Source organism: Pectinophora gossypiella, chromosome 8, assembly GCF_024362695.1.
Source record: "Pectinophora gossypiella chromosome 8, ilPecGoss1.1, whole genome shotgun sequence".
Taxonomy (NCBI): Eukaryota; Metazoa; Arthropoda; class Insecta; order Lepidoptera; family Gelechiidae; genus Pectinophora; species Pectinophora gossypiella.
In genome coordinates, this window is record NC_065411.1 from 8,001,980 (window position 1) to 8,024,833 (window position 22,854).

General features: G+C 37.4%; 2 protein-coding genes across 8 annotated transcripts; both read left to right on the forward strand.

Annotated features, from left to right (window-relative positions):
• The first annotated feature begins 769 nt into the window (after positions 1 to 769).
• Positions 770 to 1,553, forward strand: LOC126369000 (uncharacterized). The gene is made up of 2 exons (XM_050013281.1): positions 770 to 966; positions 1,070 to 1,553. Exons 1-2 carry the CDS (start codon positions 875 to 877, stop codon positions 1,368 to 1,370), a joined length of 393 nt encoding a protein of 130 aa, XP_049869238.1. The 5' UTR covers positions 770 to 874; the 3' UTR covers positions 1,371 to 1,553.
• A 151-nt stretch (positions 1,554 to 1,704) lies between these two features.
• LOC126368891 (zinc finger protein with KRAB and SCAN domains 5-like) lies at positions 1,705 to 22,433 on the forward strand. 7 transcript variants are annotated; one of them, XM_050013109.1, is made up of 14 exons: positions 1,705 to 1,865; positions 4,126 to 4,264; positions 4,871 to 4,988; positions 10,640 to 10,744; positions 11,913 to 11,993; positions 12,725 to 12,745; positions 13,505 to 13,602; positions 13,974 to 14,120; positions 14,775 to 14,876; positions 15,641 to 15,791; positions 16,407 to 16,635; positions 17,266 to 17,432; positions 17,908 to 18,053; positions 18,373 to 22,433. In XM_050013109.1, exons 2-14 carry the CDS (start codon positions 4,142 to 4,144, stop codon positions 18,511 to 18,513), a joined length of 1,629 nt encoding a protein of 542 aa, XP_049869066.1. In that variant the 5' UTR covers positions 1,705 to 1,865; positions 4,126 to 4,141; the 3' UTR covers positions 18,514 to 22,433. The 7 variants fall into 7 exon arrangements, with proteins under 7 accessions (XP_049869066.1, XP_049869060.1, XP_049869061.1 ...); XM_050013103.1 differs by lacking the exon at positions 1,705 to 1,865 and adding an exon at positions 1,975 to 2,142; XM_050013104.1 differs by lacking the exon at positions 1,705 to 1,865 and adding an exon at positions 1,975 to 2,142 and having other exon boundaries at positions 11,916 to 11,993.
• Positions 22,434 to 22,854: the final 421 nt, after the last annotated feature.

The window sequence follows — 22,854 nt, forward strand, 5'->3', positions numbered from 1 at the left end:
TAGAAAAAAAACCTTTTTTCAGACGTCCCAAAGTCACAGTATTGAAATAAAAAACAAAAAGTTTAAGGATAGGCGCCAATTTTTAGTTTTTAAACGCTAAATGTACTCCAACCCTAAACACACATTTGTCTCAAAACAGTGATTCATTTCGTTTATAAGATAAACAAATGAAATTCTAATTTTGAATTTAGAATTTTCGCTTATTACTGTAATGGCCAAACTGCCAGCTATACATTTATGTATTTTTTTTCATCGTATGAATTCTTTTTTGTGTTAAATTCGGACAGAAACAATGAAAACGGAAGTGTTTCGATTTTTTTGATGAGAAGTGTATTTCATAAGGTTTCAATAAATACATATATTATAAATAAGTATATCAATTTTTTTTCTACAAGAAAATACTTTTCAGCCATCTAGTGTCAACCATGTACAACAAAACAGTAAAACAACGAATTCCTAACTCATGCTGCCATCTAACGACGCATACAGAAACTGATGAAAAGGGGTTCGTTTCGTTGTTTATTACAAGTCCTGTAACTGCTTTGTTTGCCTTAGCTTAGATTCGTAAAGAAAATGTTTTATTTCGCATGTTTATTGTTTAGGTGGAAAAAGCATTTAAAATTGTTTAAAGAATGTAATTTGATTACTGTATTTAGCGTTATTTTGGATTTTATTGAACTTATTTAGTAGGGAATACCGAAACGCAAAGCAGTGGTTTGAAATGGATCAGCTAGATGTCGCTGTTATTTAAAAACAAAAGAGACAGCTGTACTCAGCTGGCCTCTCGTTGTCTTTTATATGTCACGCTGAGAAATATTTTTTGATGTTATAGTGGCGGTTGTAATTCATTAATTTGGAAATAATAAGTGAGCAGATGACTTTTGTCAAAGGTCCCACTCTAAACTGGAGTGCAACTATTGAAAACAATGGAAACTATATGCTCAGAAGTATGACAGAGAATAATAGGTATATTTTATTATTATAGTGGAATTTATAATGTTACGTGAAGATCTGAGATGTTTAGTAGTAATTTATCAGTGCAATGTTTTAAGTAATCTTTGGTTTGCAGGAAAAGGTCCAGAGAAGATGACAGTTGTGAGTTCATGCCTTTGTCAAAGCGAATAAATAACCTACACATAAACAATAACCTAGCTAGTACAAGCGCACAAGTTCAAGAAACTAGTCAGATAAATGGAATCACAACAGAAAATGGAATCTCTTCACCAAGCTCATCATCAGAGACTGAACAGAGACCGAGCTATGACCCTGGCGTTAGCTTGTCTCAAAGTAACTATTACTTCGAAAACAAACTATTGTTTGAATTACATTTAGAAAGAATACAGAGGACTGGACAACAATTTCCATTTTAATGTAATGTTTGTGGTTGAAGATTTGTGTGTAATTTATTGTTATGTTTAGTGTGTATTTACTTTTAATACTTATGGCCCATAATGTTAAAACTGTGTATTTTAATGTTTGTAGTAAGTATTCCTGAATGCTAATGTTATTTTCACAACCAAATAATGGTGATATCTAATTTAAAATCTTGAAATTACTTATTGTTTTATTCTTGTTTTTGCAAGTAATTTTTAAACTCCCATGTAACTTTTTTACATATGGCTACTTTTATTTCTTGTCTAAATTCAAAATTATCCAATCACAGACTAGCGTTTTGTACGCCATCTAGTTCTAAACCAAAGAAATTGTCAAAAATTAAAAATGGTGGATTTCCTTCATTTGTTGTCAAGAAGAAATCTTGATTGCTGTTTACGTGTTGAAAATTAAAATGAAACATGGTCTTGAATTATAAATTACTCAAGTAATGAAAACTTAACGTACAAAGTTTGGTTAAAATTAAGTTACAGGTATGTATTGCGATTTTGTTTTCGTTATTACGTGTAAAAATCCATGACCCTATTACTGGAGCGGTACTTTGTTGTACCGTTAACCAGGGCGCGTGGCGCGCCGAGTGGTCGAACAGACACGGCGTCGCGCGAGGGACGAGTGCCACCCCTCCTCTCGCGGGCTCCTGGTGGAGGAAGCGCCGGGAGCGGGAGTGATTTGGTGTCGGTAGCGCATGGAGGGGAGCCCTCATATGGTGGGGATGCGTGGCGTCCGCGCGGTGGACGCAGCAAGGAACTGGTAGGGGTGAACAACCTTCGATTCGATTTCAGTCTGTGTCCGCCCACCATCATATGGGCTTTCGAAAACTTATGAATAAAAACTGCACTTTATAAGACGTAAAAGTTCTTGTAATTGCGTAACTAGTCTTGCAACGCCATTTTTGACACAAATCCTTTGTCTAGTTTCTTGTGACTTTGGTCATAGGTATATTGAAAACTTAATAAAACTTTACAAATTCAATTTTATCCACAGATTTGTACTGGGTATAAACAAGATATCTATATTATTATGTTAAAATAAGGTCAATGGCACTGGGCATGACATGACCTTCTTAAAAACTTTCTAGCCACTGAGTACCTACCTACACCTGCTAAATAACTATCATTAATGTGCAATATAATAATTCAATAACTAGTACATTCCTACAGTTATTTAGTCTTTTCTCCCTATACCTATGCTGGTTAAAAAATAAATATAACAGGGTAATTAATACCTATTATGATGATCTATATAGGTAAATGCTGTTACCTCCCTACAATTTGCTGGGTTGATGTTAGTTCTGTCATCAAAGCCACGGATAAATTTTTCAGCATAAAATAGCAAAACAGGCTCTTCATATAATAAAACAACAACAAAATATATTTATTCACATCACAGTCCTATTTGATTAATGAAACCGTGAAAACCTTGGTTGTAGGGTTGTAGGAAATAATGATTTGTAGGTAATATTATCATCTTAGTAATAGCCAAAGTTTAACTTTATGAATCATACCTACCTACCAACTACATTAATTATTATAGTTACATCCATTGCATCAGTTACTAATTAACAGTACCTGTTACCATTTTGTTGCAATCTGCAAAGTTATAGTTTATGCCTTAAGAGGCTTGTATCAGGATTACCCAAGTGGCCTCAGCCAGTGAACCACAACCACACCTCGCTATGAGTCTTGTGAAAGTATCAAAGAGAAAGTGAGCATCACGCTACAGCCACACACACGCGCCGTTTGCCAGCGTGTATACACAACTTGCTGCTCGACTATCAAACCTGCATAAAAAACTTTCTTTAACCCACTTTCTTGTAGTCACGAGTCGCCGCGACCATCTTTCGCCTCTCACTCGTTTGAATTAATTTTAGTAGTGTGTCGCGCGTGGTGGTCGGCAGTGGTATGTGCCCTACCATGGTCCCAGTGTAGTCCAGGCGGCGCGGCGGTGGTGGGACGTGGGGATAGTGTGTCAGTGACGATAATTCGGTGGAACTCCCGCCGGTGGGGGTGGCTCGGTGACTCGCCATGTGTGACATGCAGAAAATGCCCACCAGAGAGGATGCCTCTTGGTATGGGGATAGTGTTTACTTTCCTTTTTGTTTCTTGCATCATTGACTCATGAAAACACTTGGAAGCACTTAGATATCATTTTGCTGTTACTTTCTTTTGGTTAACAAATGTTTACAAATATTACAATACCTCTTTTTGCATCAGAAATAAAAATAGGATTTATGTTAGCTGTTCTTTCTGGGATTTTGGACTTTTAAATCAAAGACATAGTCTACAGTTATACATTTCCTGCTTTCACTTTGTTATTGTAGTGTTATGATTATGATGTCTTACAACTTTCTTTTTGGTACAATTAGTTAAGCTATTTGTGATTATTACTTCAAGTTGTCAATGTCAGTAATTTATAGTTTCATGTCGGTACCTAGGTACTAATAGGCAATCTTTGCATATTACACAACTAGTTACATATTTATTTTTGTTAGGTACATTACCACACTTGCCTCATATTTAAGAATGTTATTTAATATAACACTGTGAAGATGTTTTGTTAAAAAAGAAGAATAGACAGTATTTATCAAAATTATTACTATTTGTAGTTTTTTCTCCACACAAAAATATAATATTTCTTAAAAAATATAATGACTGAAAATATCATATTGTCTAGACTTAAGTAACTATACATTTGCATTGTTTTTTAATCTTTCATTATGATATTTTATTCTAGTGAGGAGGAGGAGGAGATGAATTTCGCAACATTCTCAGCGGTGGGGTCGGCTGGGACCCACTTTGTGACTACGACCGGCCAGCTGCCAGTGGCCAAGATCCAGCAGAATGTAGCCAACAATGGCACCGCCATTCAGCAGGTAACTGCTTTTCCTATTGAAGCAATATGTCTGTATAAATAAGGAATAATCTAAAGACAAGTAAATGAAATAACAGTGGAGAGTAGTCTCTACTACACTAGCTTACAGACTATGTTAGATCTGGGAACCTCTTGTCTTCAACATCTAATCGCAATCAGTTTGTGATTTACAAAAAAAACCAAGACATTGACAAGAGCTCTCATTGACGAGAGTGTGACACAATTGTAGGAATTGTGAGCTACATAATGGAGTTAGACAATAAGGCCCTGGTCTCTGGTTCTCAGTCCCAACCACTTTTTTAAACATGGGGAGTTATCTAGTTACGTTGCTCTTAGTATTGGTCCACAGTGATGTCCAGATATACCCAAGATTTGTGCCTTTCATCATCTGTAGTATTGATCAGTTTCCTGCGCCACTTCTAAGGAGAAGTGGAAGATAGCTCAGGAGCTATCGAGCCATAAAACATTCTGATGTGGTGATTGATTACCATTGTATTTTTTTAAAATTTAGCTAAAATGAAAACAAAGACACTTCTTTACTTCCAATAAGTATTCTCTGATGATACTACGTTAGACATAATTTATTTTTTGATATATTTTTTGTCAGGTGGTGGGCGTGATGGGGTCGGAGGGCGTGCAGTACGTGCGCGCGCTGGACGCGGGTGGCATGCAGGCCACTCCGCACCTCATCTCCGTGCCCATCGCGCTGCCCGGCGCCAAGCCTGGTAAGTACTACACTAGTGTAGCATTAAACTAATACATACACATTAGGGCTTCATTCCCAAAAATGGTCTTAATTTATAGCCGGATTAAAAGAAATTGAGATTTCTATGAAATAGTATGCAACATCGCGAGCGAACCTATCCGCGCCGCAAAATGCAATGACTTCAGCGCGTGTGGCTCCTACGGCGTGTCTAGGTGCGCGTCCACCTTAAGGCGACGTTATGTATGTTATGTACCGAAGTTATGTAAAAAAATCCCAAAAATGGAACCCTAACATTAATATGTTACTTTCATACATAAACGAATAATCCCTAATGTGTTAAGCAGAGGCACAAATTATCGAGCAACTTGCAGCCACTTTTGGTATTTATTTATTTATTTATGTAATCGTTAACAATTTTTACATTGTGTTCGACATTATATATAATAATAATAATCCATTTAACATATTTAAACATTTCATGACAAGAACATAACAATTTTACATATACAAAAATAATTAATAACATAAAATTTATAGCAATTAATAATAATTTAAATAGCAAAAACAAAGTAACAATGTCAATGAATTGAATTGAATTAAGCAATAATGTCAAAATTTCAAAGGTATTTAGATTTAAGGATGTCAAGTTCAATAAAAAAGAAATATATATATATAAAAAAAAATAATAATACAATAGTGTCATGTTAATTTCATAATCAATTTTCATTGTCATTATAAAATTCATCAACTGTGTAGTAACACTTCTTCAAAAGATATGACTTAAGTTCTACTTTAAATTTTCTAAGATCAGTTATGCTTTTTAGATATATAGCTTTACTGCTTGATACTGAGGACAATGCTTAACTATAGTTAAACGTGGATTAAATATGTATGGAAGGTCTTTCCTCCGGGTTTTCAAGCGTGCTTCCATCTCTGTTTCTGTCTCAAAATGCCTCCTATTTTTTACTAAAGCCGTTAATGTTACAAGAATATAAAGGCATGGGAGAGTAAGAATTCCTAGTGTCATAAAATGTTGCTTACAAGATTCCCATGGAGGAATACGTACAATAGTGCGTATTGCTCTTTTTTGTAATTTAAAAGCCTTTTCAAAATTGTAATTGTAGCTTTGTCCCCAGAAGGCGATACTGTACCGAAACTTTGACTCGATCAGGGCGTAATAGACCATTTTTAGATGATTTGTGGTTAAAACATCTCTTATACAGCATAGTGCATAGCACGCGGAACTAAGTACATTTTCGATAGCATTTAATTCTGGTTTCCAATTTAAGAATGAATCAATTTTAATACCCAGAAATTTTACATCATTTACCATAGCTAATGAATGTCCATCTATATTTACAGTCAATGAGTCATTATTTTTAGATGTAGTTTTGAACAACATAATGTTAGTTTTGGTGTTATTAATGATCATGCCATTAGAGGTGAACCATGACTTAAATACGTTTATAGTTTTCTGCAGCAGAACATTTAATTCAGCAGTATTATTTCCTGAGAGAACAGCGTTTGTATCATCAGCAAAATTTATAAGGTGTATCTGAGGAACATGGTTTTGCATATAGTATAGCAAGTCGTTAATGTATATGATGAAAAATATTGGACCCAAAACAGTCCTTGTGGGACACCTCGAGTTATATTAGTTAGCGTTGACGTGGCTATATGCTCTACACCTTCGTCAATATCTTTCAACTCTACAAATTGCTTGCGATTGGTAAGATATGATCTAAACATATCAAGACATTGATTCCTCACACCATAATGTTCTAATTTCGCTAAAAGTAGTTCGTGATCCACCATATCAAATGCGGAGCTTAAATCTAAGAATAAGCCAGCAACTCTCTTTTTATCGTTGATCTCAGTCATTATGTCACCAATCAAAGCATGCATTGCTTCACTAGTTCCTATACCTGCTTGAAAACCGAATTGCCGCGTATGCAGAACTAAGTTGCGGTTCAGGTGTGACATGAGTCTGTCTTTAAGAATTTTTTCCAATATTTTAGACAGTACCGGTAAAAGCGATATGGGTCGGTAATTTTTAGGATCGAATTTAGAATTCTTCTTGTATATGGGAATAATTTTCGATATTTTAAATTGATCGGGGAATATACCTAATCTAAGACATTCATTATACAGATGCGCTAAGGGGTCAGCCACAATGTCAATATTGTCTCTGATAATGGTTATTGGTATGTCATCATAGCCGCATGACTTTTTGGAGGTCATATTTTTAACAATCTTTTTTATCTCTACCGGATTTGTAGGTCGAAAAGCGAGATTAGACTGCACTCGATTGGTATTTTTCGTCAGAGTAGCCAAGCCTGACTGCAAGAAACACTTCAACAAATTTTTACCAAAATCAAAAATTTCATTAAAAGTTTCAGCGATTTCTTTGGGATTTTGCATGACTCTGTTATTTATTTTCAATGTAAGTCTATCTTTTATTGACATAGCCGTTTTACTGGTAAACTTATTAACAACTTTCCAAACACCCTTAGAAGAGTTGGCTACGTTTTTGATGTCTGATTGCACTGTGAGCGCTCTTGCACGTCTTAGTACCTTTCTATACAGACCAATATACGAGTCTCTGTACTTAATGATAGAGTTATGACAGCTTTGTTTATTGACTGTGCACAGCATACGTTTCATTTTGCTGGACACTTTTACACCTCTCGTAACCCATTTGATGTTATTGGTCTTTTTGATATTTATTTTAATTTTGACCTTTTTAAATGATATCTTAAAAGTTTTATTAAATTGTTTGATAAAGCCATTAATACCTAGCCTCTCCCATTTGACACTCTGGAATCTTGTTCTAAATACGTCTTTATTTTTTTTTATTAAATTTACGTATGTTAATAGACACAAAATTTTCATGATGTGACTTATATTTGGTTTCCAGTTTCATATTAGCAATGATTGCAGCATGACCATCTGACAAGCCGTTGTGATCTACAGTTACTTCGTGTAGGCTATCATGCGGCAAGTTAGTTATAAAATTGTCAAGACATGACTCTACATCATTTCTCACAAAAGTTTTTGAGTTTACGTGATGAGTAAAGTTATAGCTGTTTAAGACACTTAAAAAGGCAGCTCTATTGTCATAGTCCCTAAGCATATCAACGTTAAAATCTCCACACAATATACATTTCTTTTTGAAGAAGTGTTGCAACAGTAATTCTAATCTTTCCAAAAATATGTTAAACCTCCTATTATTCTGATAACAACTAAAAACATAAACATCTGTCTCTAGGTCCTTAATTCCACAAACTTCAAAATTTTCCATATTACTGAATCGTATACATTCTACTTTTTCTACACGTCTTCCTTTTTCTACCAAAATCAACGATCCACCCCTTACTTTATTCTTCCTAGCATAAAAAGTGGCAACTTCATAATTTTCAAAAAATAAATTAGGTGCAGATTCAATAGTAAGGAAGTGTTCACATAAACATACAATTTGGATTTTATTTATGAAGTTATCTAAGTATAATTCGTATTGATCTTTTTTTCTAGTAATACCACACACATTTTGGCATAATATATTTAGATGTCGAAAAAGTTTAACATTGGAATCATTACAAAAACTGTCATAATTTACGAAAAAAAGTGTCAATAAACTTTTTTAGATCGTCAAAAATTATTCTAAGTCCATTTTTATTTATTTTACCTGATTTATAAGAGAACATGTCATAATTATAAGACAAATGTAAGTTAGAATCCATTATATACATATATTTGTAACAGTTATTGTCTGTACATAAATATTTGGTAAAGAGCTCAATTCTACGATTAAATAATGTTTTAGATAGTATATACGTTGGCAAACATATGATTACATTTGTGTGTTGCACTTTTTGAATTTCTTGTCGTATAAGTAGGACTAATTTTTGGTAATCCGTAGTAACTTCAAAGTCACCTTCTCCCATAAATATTATGCAGAAGTCTTTGTGTGTAAAATTGTTTAGTTTGTTCTCAAGTCCATATAACAATAATTGTTGAATCCCACCATTAGGAATAAGGTAGTGACACATCTCGGTATTTCCAAACTTATTTTCCGCAATCTGCAACAACTTGTTAGTATTACTACTTATCAGACATATTTTCGTTGATGAAGGTACTTTCACTACGTCATGGTTATAGCTGTTGTAATCTTTATCCTGCCGTTGTGGTAAATGCTCCACTTTTTGTGTACTAGAAAGTGTCGTGTGTTTGTCATTTCGTCGTTCTGAGCTAGATATTTTTTCTTGGGATTCTGTTGTTCTAGGTGAGTAGTATACAGACTCAGGTGTTAACATATTTTCTCTAGGCTTTTTGTTAGAGTTTGTCAACGGGCTGGAGAGGGTAGCATTTTTTGACGGAGAATGCACCAAACTACGTTTATTTGTCAAATTACTCATTTTCGATTTATACAATTCTAACTTCTTTTTTAGTGCAAAATTTTCAGCAAGAAGAAGTTCTATCTGTTGGTCAGCGGACTGATTTTTTCTTTCTAAAGTTCTGATTGTTTTTTTGAGATGTTCGACATAGAGATGCCCTTCGACCATTTTCTTTGGACAGCTCATATTTAGATCCTGTTTGCAGGTTTGACCTGGGTAGCTTCTATTTACGCTCTGTCTATACAATGCTTCAAAGCTGGATTCCTGGACAAAATCTGTATCTGCTTCCAATTCTTCACCTTCAGTGGATAGTGAAGAAAAACTGTTCTCCGTCAATACATTTATTATAATTTTTTGCCGTTGCGTAATGTTCTCGGATGGAGAAAAATCTTTAGGCGTTGACTCTAGATAGTCTGTATGGGTATTTTCATCCGGTATAGGTGAGTTTATATTTTGTTGATTAGATAAACTCCTGTTCTCTTCGGCAGGGGACGCGACGACGCTTGAGTTTATGCTAATTGCAGCTTCAGCATTTTTCTTTGACAGCGTGGGGCAAGCAGAAGTTGATGCTCTAGATACTGTAGATTTTATATGACTTTGCTTCTTAGCTTTAACTTTAGTGGTTGGCGCTGTTTTTGTGCATGGTGTGCATTTCCAAGTATCTTTTGTTTTTGCTGTCAATAGTCTAAACTGCTGAATACTGACATTTCTAGCACACGATATTTCGTAAAATTTATTACACTTAGTGCACTTCAGATATTTTCGTGTTATTTTCTTTTTACATACAGCACACGTTATGTCAGAAACTGTATTCATTTTTAAATAGTGTATTAAAGCAAAATAAAACTGTATGAACTGCTGTATGCTGTATGAACTGCTAAGATGGGTAGTTATAATAAAACTATATGGTTATAGGTCTCAGGTATCAGCCCATCGACTACACATCACGGACACAATCCGTCTGTCGGTTTTTACGACATAGGTATCGGAAAATATAAGGAGTACACACTACATATGAATATAACAAAATCAAGTAACAAATGGTTAATCTCTAATGCAATTTATTTGTTGCTGAAAAATAGGAATCAGATTTGGCGGGTAGGATATGAATGAAATATAGCTAGATTTAAAAAGATTACCTCTAATTCATCATCATGGCCTTCAAAAAAAAAAAAAAAGAAATCATGGCGTCATACATCTTTTCCATGTGATTTATACAGTGTCTTGGAGGCACTTAAAGTTGCCCATAATTAATGAAAGTGACCATATGATGCAGGTGACCCGCAACCGACAGTGCAGATCCAGGTGCTGAGCCCCAACATGCTGCAGCAACAGCAGCCCAAATACCAGATGCAAATACCCATACAAGGCTTCCAACAAGGTTAGTGACGTACGGTCACGAGCATTAATATGTATACACTTTGGTACCATGTCACATTAACTTTTTTGACAAATTGATCTGTAATTCTCACTAAATGTCAAATATGTTAGTGCGACAGAGTCCTAAAGTGGGTACCGGCGCCGATTCCAGCTCTCTCAATTTTCCAACACCTCTCAATTTTATTTTACGTTATACCTGTAATTTTATTATCCACCGAAAAGGAAAGAGACGGGTCATCGACCGGCTGAAAGTGTATGGAAGAGACGTCCATTAAGACAAGAAATCCTATAGACACGTTTTAGTGCTCGAGATTTTATTTTAATTCATAAGATATCCAACAGCAGTTTTAATTACATAGTGTATCTTAGCCAATAAGATATCACAGATTGCGTTAACTATTGAACCGAAATTTAAAAATTAAAAGAAACCTATAACAAAACTTAAATGAACAATACACTAGTATGCAAATTAGTTACGATAGTTTAAGAAAGATGAGAAAAATTTATCTAAATTGTAATTATTTTAAATACAGCATTTTATTTTATTTATTTATTTTATTTTATTTGGGGAGCTTACAGCTAAATTTACAAAGTTACATACAAGAACATAGTTAAGTTGCATTAGAACAATAAGCGAGAAAGTCGCAATAACTAAACCAATCTGACACAACAGAGTAGTCATACAGCAAAATGGTGAAGAATAGTAATGAAAGTTTATGGCGGCGTGCATACATGTCGAGATATACGTTGTCTAAGATTTTTTCTTTATTTCTATTAGAGCAACGAAACGTTATATACGATAGGGTGTATCATTACTAACATAACGGCCTCCGTGGTCTAGTGGTTGAGCATTGGGCTCACCAATATCATAAAAATCACTTTGTGGTCCCCAGTTTGGTTAGGACATAACAGACTGACCACACCCGATCGTCCCTAAGTAACATCCGTGCTTCGGAAGGCACGTTAAGCCGTTGGTCCTGGTTACTACTTACTGATGTAAGTATGTAGTCGTTACATGAGCCATGTCCGGGGCCTTTGGTAGCTCAAGAGTAACCCTGACACCAGAGTTGGCGAGGTTGGTAATCCACCTCACAACTAACACGATAGAGGAAGATTACTAACATAAGAAAGGACTCGATTTGTGAGACGATGTTGTTGTTGGTTTCAAGGAGGAGCGGTACTGACAGTGGCGTACTCTCCTGAGAACGAAGCCGGAGGGATCCAACTCCTCGGAAACACGCTACCTGAAGGTAAATATACTATTTTATAACTTAACATTAGCTTTTGAATAGGAAAAGTAAGCTATGCGATTTGTATGAGCGTGTTTACACAAGAACACAACAGGTTATTGCAATACAAAGTTACATTAGTAATTTTCAAGCAAAAATAACGGGTTGGTCACAATAAAAAAGTGACGTTTATTTATCTTATATCATTCCCATGCTATTCTATAGTGTTATCGAAAGCAAAAAACGGTTTGGGTAGATCTCCTGGTCAAGGTCTACATTGCTGCCCTTATTGAGTGAAATATTGGTACATACGTGTTTGTACACACATACATACGAGACGCGTTATATATGAAGATACTGTACTTATTCATTGTTTTAAGTTTACGCGGTTATTATCATAATTAAAACACATAATAACTGGTTCTTACCGCGTTTAAATCATCATGTCATCATATGCCATGATCATGGCATTTGCAACAGTGTCGAAATATCGGGAATCTCATATCCCTGATTTAAACGCGGTAAGAACCAGTTATTGTGTGTTTTATTTATACTTTACTTATTGTAATATGCGCTGAACCTCCTTCGGCCCAGCCAGGTGTCTACTTATCAAATAACAAACATAAAGAGTTTAGGAGCTCTCTTAATTATAGATGCATACATTATTATTTAGCCTCTGAAATCGTTGAAAGCTGCTACGCGCAAGTAGATTATGTATCGTAATTCTAAAACGGAGTTTTGTGTAAACGCAGGTACATTCAGGATGCGAACAGGTGATTTCATTTGTTTTGTCTTGTAAGTGTTCACTAACTGTGTGTTTCACTTCATTACCTTTCAGTTGTAGCTAACTATTATCTGTTGTCTGTTTACTTTATTCTCCTCTGAACTATAATAAAAATAAAATCTTGTTTTTCAAAATAATGAACTTAACATAGTTTTTCAAAGAGTCAACTCTGAAAAAAGATAAAAAAAAATATAAATAAATAAAGCAGGAGGTCGAGATTCGTAACCCATAACCATTCTTTCAATATTATATTTTCTTAGCACCGTAAATTTAAGTTAAAATGGGTTACTAGTCCTGTTTCCTGTAGACATCTCCTTTAAGACACTTCTTTTTCGGAGAATAAGAAATTGATGGGTGTAACTTAAAATTAGGAGGTGTCCGCAGGAATCGAGGCCACACTGTTACATTTATCCTGAATAGTTTTGTAGCACCTTTTCCACTTTACTTGATGATAATAGATAGCGCCCTTCGTCGCGTTACCATTCCATCTAGAACAGTGGCTCCCAGTATATTGTATTGGTTATTTCCAAATGAATGAATTAAATTGAATATTTTCTTGCGTACTACTCAACCGACACGGTACAGGTTTGAAATGCCGCGTACTTAAACATACTTACGTACTTACCTAGTAGTATACGTACTCATTTACTTGGGTACCACTGATCTCGGAAGTTCCATAAAATCTGTGTGTGTATGTTTAACCATTCATACAACATCGTCAGTTTGTGATCTATCGGTTTTTCCGTAGGTCTACAAGTAGTGACCATGCCGCAAGAGATGCAGCTCATACAACCGGCGCAGGCGCAGACGCAGGAAAAAGAGCAGCAGCAACAAATTCAACATCAGGTACTATTTATATCATCTTAAATATTATTATTAACATAACATAGCATTACGCCTGTATGGTGTATGTGTGTAAGGGCTGTACGGTGTAATAAAATTATTGCTATTTTAAAAAGTCAAATATAGGTGATCGGTTATTTCAACTCTATATTATGGGTGACCGTTACGCATAATGGGCCATCTTAGAGTCTAAACGCGGGAAACAGGGCCCACTAACTATGGGTGACCATCAAGTTTTGGTAAATATGCCACCGAATTTCCGACCTAAAGTCATATCACACGTCAATCATCTAAAAAACCAGACATGATATTGTCTACCTATTAGTGTGACCATCATGAACATACGCGTACTATAATAAAAACGTGTTGTGCAGGTATTCATAACGCCGAACCAGCAGATAATAATCAACAACATAGAGGACGGCAAGGTGGTGAACAACAACACGAGCAGCAACAACAACAACGAGCACGTCGACAACATCGTCATCAAGGAGGAGTTTGATGACATCGCCGATGATGATGTGAGTACTTTCAACAATATATTCCGCGCCATATAAGTTGAACCGCAAGGTACAACGCGTAACCACGACAATGCAGACGCTACCGGCGCGTACGGCGGCCATTTTTGTTATCATCATCATCAGCCCATTAACGTCCCCACTGCTGGGGCACGGGCTTTCCCTATGGATGGATAGGGAGATCGGGCCTTAAACCATCACGCGGGCCCAGTGCGGATTGATGGTTATTAACGACTGCTAATGCAGCCGGGACCAACGGCTTAACGTGCCTTCCGAAGCACGGAATTTTTGTTATAATTTTTGTTATACGCCGCGGATTTTACAAACATAAACTCACGTCAGAGGGTTTGTAGCCACACATGGGACAACACAGACATGATGATCGATTGGTTTTTACGTAATTCTTTGGAATTAATAATCAGGTGAATGTGTTCTGTTTTTATTCGTTCTCAATCCAGTATAGAAGTCACACAAAACAGAAAGATGAATAAAGAAAAAACATGGGTGAAAGATCTAAGTGTGTCTCGGTATAATAAAAAGGGTCATCATTTATACCCAAAACATAGATAAAAGATGCACATAACTGTTATCCATGAAATTAAGAAGGTTAAACGAAGGGAAATCTTTACAGCGCCATTATGTTTTTTTTATTTTCAGGAAAGCTCGCAAGGCACCGAAGCGAGCGACAGTATGTCGTGGCAAGTCACCGGCAGCAGCCAGGCAGACCTTATCAAGTACCTCAACACATTACAGCCACAGGTAAAATATTACTAAATGTATACATTCCTGAAATAATTTAGCCACATCTGCTCAGTACAAAATAACTTGCCGCCACTTTTGATTCGAAGTTCTAAAATGAATATGATGAATCGTATAGTGGGAAGTTAACAGCAAATTGTCCAATAAGCTCACCCGGCGTGCTCAGCGGTGAAGGAAAACATCGTGAGGAATCCCACATTCCAGAGAAATGCATTTTCGGAGGTATATGACTTAACCTGTATTGGGCTGGTTTTCTTTTCGCGGGTTGGAAGGTCAGATAGGCAGTCGCTTCTGTAAAAACCGGAACTGTCAAATATTCAAGTTAGGTAAGCGGACCCTATGGAAAACGGGATAATGCTAGCGAGATGATGTCCAATAAGCACACCCCGAAATGGGATGTGTGTGTGTATGATGTATGTCGTTGTCACCATGGCAAGTACGTGTGCAGTGTTACCGTGTCAGGCTGGCGACCCGGACAGCCCGCGCGTGCACTTCATAACTCCTAAGCGGTTTATGATCATTTAGATTAAAATAAGACTAAGAATGGGTGAGGTAACTCTACCTTTCTATACGTAGTATTGTTCTTTACTCAATATAAGCACTTATCATGTTAAACAGTACACAATCCCAGTTTTTACGATATGTCCGGATAGATGAGTAACGCGGATTGAAAGCGTTCAATGATATTCATGTTCGCTCCCAATCAAATAAGCAATTTTGTGTAATCAAACCTGTACCTAAGTATTGTTGTGTAATATTTGTAGCAAGCGCAAGCGCTGCCAGTGTCGCTGCAGCAGTTCCTGCGGCTGAACCCCTCGGACAACAAGCGCGTGGAGCAGATCGAGATCCAGGTCAGCTCCGGGCCCGACACGCGGGACAAGAAGGACATAGTCACCGAGGCTGTGCTCTCTGAAGGTACAATATATTTGTTGTAATCTAGCCGGTAGTGTCTGATGTGCGGAAACTATCCCCACCATAGTCGCCCAATGTTCGATATCCCATATTCTAATCCTACCACACCTTGGACACTCCATACACAAATTGCAATCCTATGCGGAGACAGTTCGCACGCTCTCTCCCTTACTCCCTAGAGGCTTACGGCCATTTAGACTAAAGTAAGACTCAGAGGAGGTGAGGTCGGCGCCTGATACGAATTGGTGCGGGGCGGAGTTAATCGTTTACCACCTATGTGGGATATAATTAAATGGAAATCTTACTAGAACTAGAGGACTGTCACTTTTAAAGTTTTTATTTTTTATTCAAATTCTAAAATATCTTTATTCAGTAGGTAACATAGTTACACTTTGAATCGTCAATTTTTACATAACGAACGTCTCATTCGCCTAAAACTACTGCAGCTTCTCACAACCTGTATAGCCGGGGAAAAGAAGCTACAAGAAAAACCTCGGCACAGGGCCCTAGACGTTCTTTAAAAAAAAACTTTGTATAACCTTACATTGTTACTAAAGTCAAGAGAATAAAGGCTATTTTTATTTATTTATAATGGAAAATCCTTCTTGTAAATTCCAGACGGCACTCTCAGGATACAGAGCAAAAAGAAGAAGAAATACAAGAAGAAGCCGCCGAAACCGGCGCGGCCGAAGCCCGGGCAGGTTGTGATCGCGCAGGCGTCGGACGGCACGCCCATCTTCTGCTGTCCCGAGTGTCAGATGGCCTACCCTGAGAAGGAGCAGCTCGAGATGCATCTGATAGTGCACAAGATCGAACGACGGTTCATTTGCGGCATCTGTGGGGCTGGGTACGTACATAGTTTTATTTTTCTACAACCCACACCAAAGAGGAAAAAGTATTTTTCTCAAGTACGTAACTAGACAGAAAGAGAAAAAGAAAAAGTGATGATAATAATGTTACAACTAGACATCTCGTGAAAAAAAAAATGCATCAGTGATTGAATAGGTTAAGGTATACAAGCGGTTAGGATTACGCTAAGTGTTATCAAACTACACCCTCCTTAATCGGCCACATTCTTCCCTTGGTGAACAATGTACTTTTATTTATATTGATGTATTTATTTAACGACCTCCGTGGTCCAGTGGTTGAGCGTTGGGCTCACGATCCGGAGGTCCCGGGTTCGAATCCCGGTGGGGACATATCACGGAAATCACTTTGTGATCCCTAGTTTAGTTAGGACATTACAGGTTGATCACCTGATTGTCCGAAAGTAAGATGATCCGCGCTTCGGAAGGCACGTTAAGCCGTTGGTCCCGGTTACTATTTACTGATGTAAGTGAGTAATCGTTACATGAGCCGTGTCAGTGGCCTTTGGCGGCTCAATGACAACCCTGACACCAGGGTTGATGAGGTTGGTAATCCACCTCACTACCCACACGATAGAAAGATGTATTCATTTAACCCATTTCCCCAACAGATTGAAACGCAAAGAGCACTTAGAGCGACACAAGTTGGGCCACAACCCGGAGCGGCCGTTCGTGTGCAGCGTGTGCCGCAAGGGGTTCAAGAGGCGCGAGCACCTCAACCTGCACACCGTCATACACTCCGGCGTCAAGACTGAGCTCTGCGGCGAGTGCGGGAAGGGTCAGTAACATCACATACATACACGGTCCAATGAAATTGTATGAGCCACAGTTTGTAGCCCGTATATCTTAAAGTTGGTTAAGTTGAAGTTCTTTGTCGAGTGCATCTAAAGTTGAGAAAGTAAACAAACGTATTGTCACTGAAGTTTTATTGCACACTTATTATAGCTAATTTACAATATCGTGCGGTGCCTAAATGTAAGTTGCCGCCTCAGCATGAAGTTATGTTCGGACGTGTCTCGTACAAAAATATTGTCAGTCGGCGAAGAGGCATGTCCAAATTGTCCAATATGGACGAAGACATGGGACGCCAAAGGACAAGTTGAATCATACGATAATACAGTTGAAAGGATGTTATTTATTTATTAATTTGTCCAGCTGTTAAGATGTAGAGGTTGAGATCTATTTGTCACATAAACGATTTTTATATCTAAAGAGTTCTTTGAATGTATGATCTTACAAGTATAATGTTGCAGGTTTCTACCGCAAGGACCACCTGCGCAAGCACACGCGCTCGCACGAGCACAAGCGCGCGCGCGACGAGGCGGCGGGCGACGTGGACATCAAGCCGCAGCCGCCGCTGGCGCCCGGCGGCTCCATCCTGCCCGAGATCACCATACATGTCAGTACACACAACGAGGACCACTCCACCAAAGCGGAGAGGACACGAGCGGAAATGGCCGAGAATCGACCAGTCACCCCCTAAGGGGACTGTGACAGCGCGTTTTCTCGCTCTCGTTCGCTATGATTGGTCGTATCCGCACGTCTGCCCTTTCCTCCGCTGTGGTGGAAACTCACGATTATTTTTTGTAATATGTGTTATTATAGAAAAAGACATTTGTTTAGGGTTTTTTTACTGCGGTTTTCAAAAATATTCCTAGTAAAGGATTGCTGTATAAGTGTTATGATAGTTAGAACTTGACCACTACCTCCACCCACAGGTACCGACATCATCCAACATGAATGTCCCCGTGCAGATCAACATCCCGCCGCACGTGGTGTCCTCCCTCACGGCCGCCCACACGGCGTCTCAATCCGCGCACACCGAGCCGCTCGACGCGCTGCTCGCACACCACTCGTGACGTGAGCCACAGCCCTAGCCTATTACATTACCACAGGAATATCACAAACGAGCCTGTATGGTGTGACTCAGCGGCGTCAGCCTTAAAAGTACATGAGTTCATTCCCAGCGCTAGACGCGCTGCTCGTACACCACTCGTGACCTGAGCCATTATACTCGCTTACAATACCGCTTACATTACCATGGGAATATGGTATGACGTCAGCGGCATCAGCAATCGCAGGGGTACACTTGTCAAACGGGAATGGGTCCTAACCTAACCGATGCGAACACAACGAGACCTCGCTGCCGAGGTTGTGTGACACAATGACTTTGCTTCTCTTAATTTATGACTTGAGGCAGAAAGACTTAAAAGGTTTTACTCTACCTGTTGGAATAGTAAAACATAAGCGACAAATTCTGTATCACTCTACATTATACTGTAAATTAAATAAAAACAACAAAGATTACAAAAAATGATCTAATAGTAAGATACTAGATTTTCTAGCAAACTTATTCCTTGGGGGGTTAAAAAGGCCACATCAAAGGTCAAATTGCAATATTGCTTTTTTAGATGCTTCGATTTGGCCTTTTTAACCACCCTTGTGTATTTTTTTTTGAACATTTAGTGATTTCAATTTTGTATTATAGTTTAGTTAAAAGTAATTATTATACTTTCCCTTTAGAGGCATTATGAATTAGTTTATCAGTTTCAAAACCCAGTTGAAATTAACAAAAAGATTTGAATGTGACAAACAATTGTATGTGAATAGTAAATGACTGGAATACAGGGTATGAAGAATGTGTAAGTACAGGAACACCAAGATGTTTGACACACTTGCCCTTAGATTTAAAAATAATATTGAAACATAGCATGGCGGTAGAGTCCGGTAGATTTAGAAAAAAAAAAAGCAATAGTACTACTATTAAAACATATATTCAATGTTGCATGTAAATCGAGAATCGAAATCAAAGGAACTGAGTAGCATTACGTTGTATTACTCGACAACTTAGCTTCATAATGGACTGTCTACTAATAAGTTTAAAATCACGTATATTTATTGTATTTTTAATTAAAGGAGGAAAAAATAAGCGTATAGATGACGAGTAATACAAAATATGGGTTAATGCAGGTTGCGGACCGCGCGCTAAGCGAAGTTGTTTAGCTTAGCTCGCGATTTTCCATGGTGCATAGTACGCTTGCAGTCTGGACACAATTATATAACGTTATTGAAGCGTCAAGGAGCGTGTATGAAGCGTCAGCTATGCGAGCTAAGCTTAAAGTAAGCTCGCGGTCTGCAACCGACATTGCTTGGTTAATGTGACAGACACAAGTACAGCGGTGTACATATCATTCTTATGAACTGCTAATTTATTAACGTCCAAATATAATGCAATAAAATAGATAGGTGAATAACAACGTTTCCTAAATTTATAATTGTCATTAATTAAGCTCTATGTATACTTGTATGTAATATTTGGTCTTGTGCGAGTTGGTCTCGCGTTCCGACAGGGTGCCGTACCAGCGTACCGAGGGTGAACTTAACCGATGGGGGTAAATAATATAGCGCAATACGGCGTTATAAAATATTTGAACTTGGCGTTAATTACCTTTATTATGTTCCTTGTCAGGCCCATATTTAGTCGAATATTGATTATTTGTTGTATACTTTATAGTATGCACTATAACTGATGTGGCAGTGGGTGGTCACATTTGTCGCAGAACCGACTACCGCTGGTGCAAGCGTGTCCTGGAGTGGACACGTGGGACCCCTGGTAAGCGGGACGACATGCAGAAGGTGGCTGGAAGGCTTAGAATAGGGCTTTGTGGTGCGCCTTTGGAGAAGCCTATGTCCAGCAGCGGACTGTAATGGGCTGATGATGGTGGTAGTGGATGCACTATAACCACACCAAGCCTGACGCTTGTATTTTTACCGTATTATTTGTTCGTAAATTCGGTAAAATAATACAAAATATGTGAACATTTCAACCGGCTACTGGTAGGTTAATAGGATTCCGTTACGGCAAGTACGGCACCCTAAAAAAAACTAAAACTAGTTAGGTTGAGCTGCAGTTTGACATGGTAACGGTGCGTCCACACTGGAGTTGCTTTTGTTCAGTTTTGTATAAGATGTTGCTCACTAACATTAAGTAATGTTGCAAAAAGTTATTTCAACGTGAGTGGACGCACCATTACGTGATGTTTTTGTATTTTTATAACATGATTGTGTGTGATCGTGTCAATTAGCGGCTGACTATCAAGAGACGTAACCGTTACTGCAAGTATATTTAGATCCTCATATCCATTGGTGATATTCGTAATTAGGTAGGAAAGCTTATTTCTATGAAATGAGATCACCATTTTTTTGCATGTAATGTATTAGTTTTACAGTATACAGATTTTGCTACATTGATTTTGTTTGAAAAAGCTGATTTGTACTAAAGTTGATGTGTATATAATATCATGTCCACTGTGATATTGATACCATTTCCCGCTGTATTCGTTGCGACTCTTCAATCATGTGAATTTATTATTTTATAGATACGTTTTACTATATTCCACAGTTGTGATAAATTATCTTCTATAAATCTGTGTATCTGTACTCTCTTATTTAGTTCTCTTGAGCTAACATGACATTATAGGTGTATACTTATTTATATTTTCTATTGTTTTCTTTATATTTTGTTTTAGACTCGTCCCAGGGCTGCTACTTGTAAAATAAATTGATCTTGTAAATAAAACATTGACAGTTGTAAATATGTAAACTACAGATTTTCAATTAAAAATTTATGCTTATCATTCGGCCGACTAGGACAAATCTGGGTAAACCCGCAAGGATGGCAACCCTGGCTAGTAGTAAGTATTACTTTTATAATTATGAATGTTCAACGAAGTACGAACTCTGTCTCGCGTTAGTTCAAGAGAATCGCAACAGTTTTTCGCCCACGATATTAACATTTTCAGCTTTAATATAGGTGTAAAGTTTATTTCTAATTATATTTTTGTACTTAGTCGTAAGTTGTACAAGTTAACTATGTTTTGATAACATGGTGCTCTCATGATTGAGTGGCGTTCAGATATAAGTCTAATATTTCCCATTGGCAAACATATACCTATTTTGAAAACAACAGAAAGGTAAACCTTTGTGCTTATCTTAATTAAAAAACTATATGTTTCGTATCTAACTTATAATATTAAACGTAATAGACCAGACCTTCACCTCCAAGTGCCATGTGGGCCACATAAGAAGTAGCATTAGTGAAATGTGCCAGAACCACAATTATAACCTTAGCCGACCGAATATTAGACTCAAATTTGAATGCATCTCTTTACTTCCTTTTATAAATAGGTGCATTTGTGTTGCACGGAGAGCCTGAATGTATGCCACACATTTTTGAACGCAGAATGATAAATAGACAAAACAATGTATAAAGTATACTGGCAAGCGCAAGCATGGTTTTCGAAGACTCATTTTCGTTTTAGCTGCTCTGATGAGATCCCAATTGCAAAATATTCGGCTCCTCTGTACAAGCACGTGTAATTGTATAGTTAGCTATAATTTAAGTTTAGTTAGAACTTTTGTCATCACAGTATTTCTTCGAATGCATCTTCCTAACTTCTATTTCATCTGCATAGTTTGTGTATACTTTCTATATCACTGCTTCGAATAATTTTCTGTCCATGAAATACATTTAGGTAAACAGTGTAATTTCACCTTATGTAACACTAACGAAGTTAACCAATTTAAAGAGATATTTTTTTACTTTGTTTATTTGAAATTAGTTGCAAGTATTATGTAAATTAAGTTGGACAACCAGACTTCAGTGTGGAGTTGTAGATTGTAAACGTTTATGATTTTTTTATTTATTAAGAAAGGTTCTTAAGATGTCAAATCTTAAGGTATACCACATAACAATAAAATCTTTGATTTTTATAAAGAAGTAATTTTTATTTACTTACCCCTTTTGACCCCAACGAAATAGGTAAAACGTGAAACCTCCGGTGAAACTTGGCGCTACACAGCTATGACAGGTACAATACCGATTATGGTATGTTATAAGCATGACGACGAAAACATATACATGTTCTAAAGCAATGGAAAAATAAATAATCCAAACTGAATTATATTATATAAATCGAGTGAATAATTTACTCGTGCGAATGCTATAATAAATTCCCGCATACGGTTGGCGCACTCGCCAACATTGCATGTGGCTGACACGCGGTCGCCACCCGGTAGTACTAAACAAATTAGCTCTATAACTTTGACATGGCGTGCTCCTAACCTTAGGGTGCCTTGGGGAAAAAATCCCCACACCCTCACGTCCCTCGTGGCTGCAACAACGGAGACGTCAACAAGTC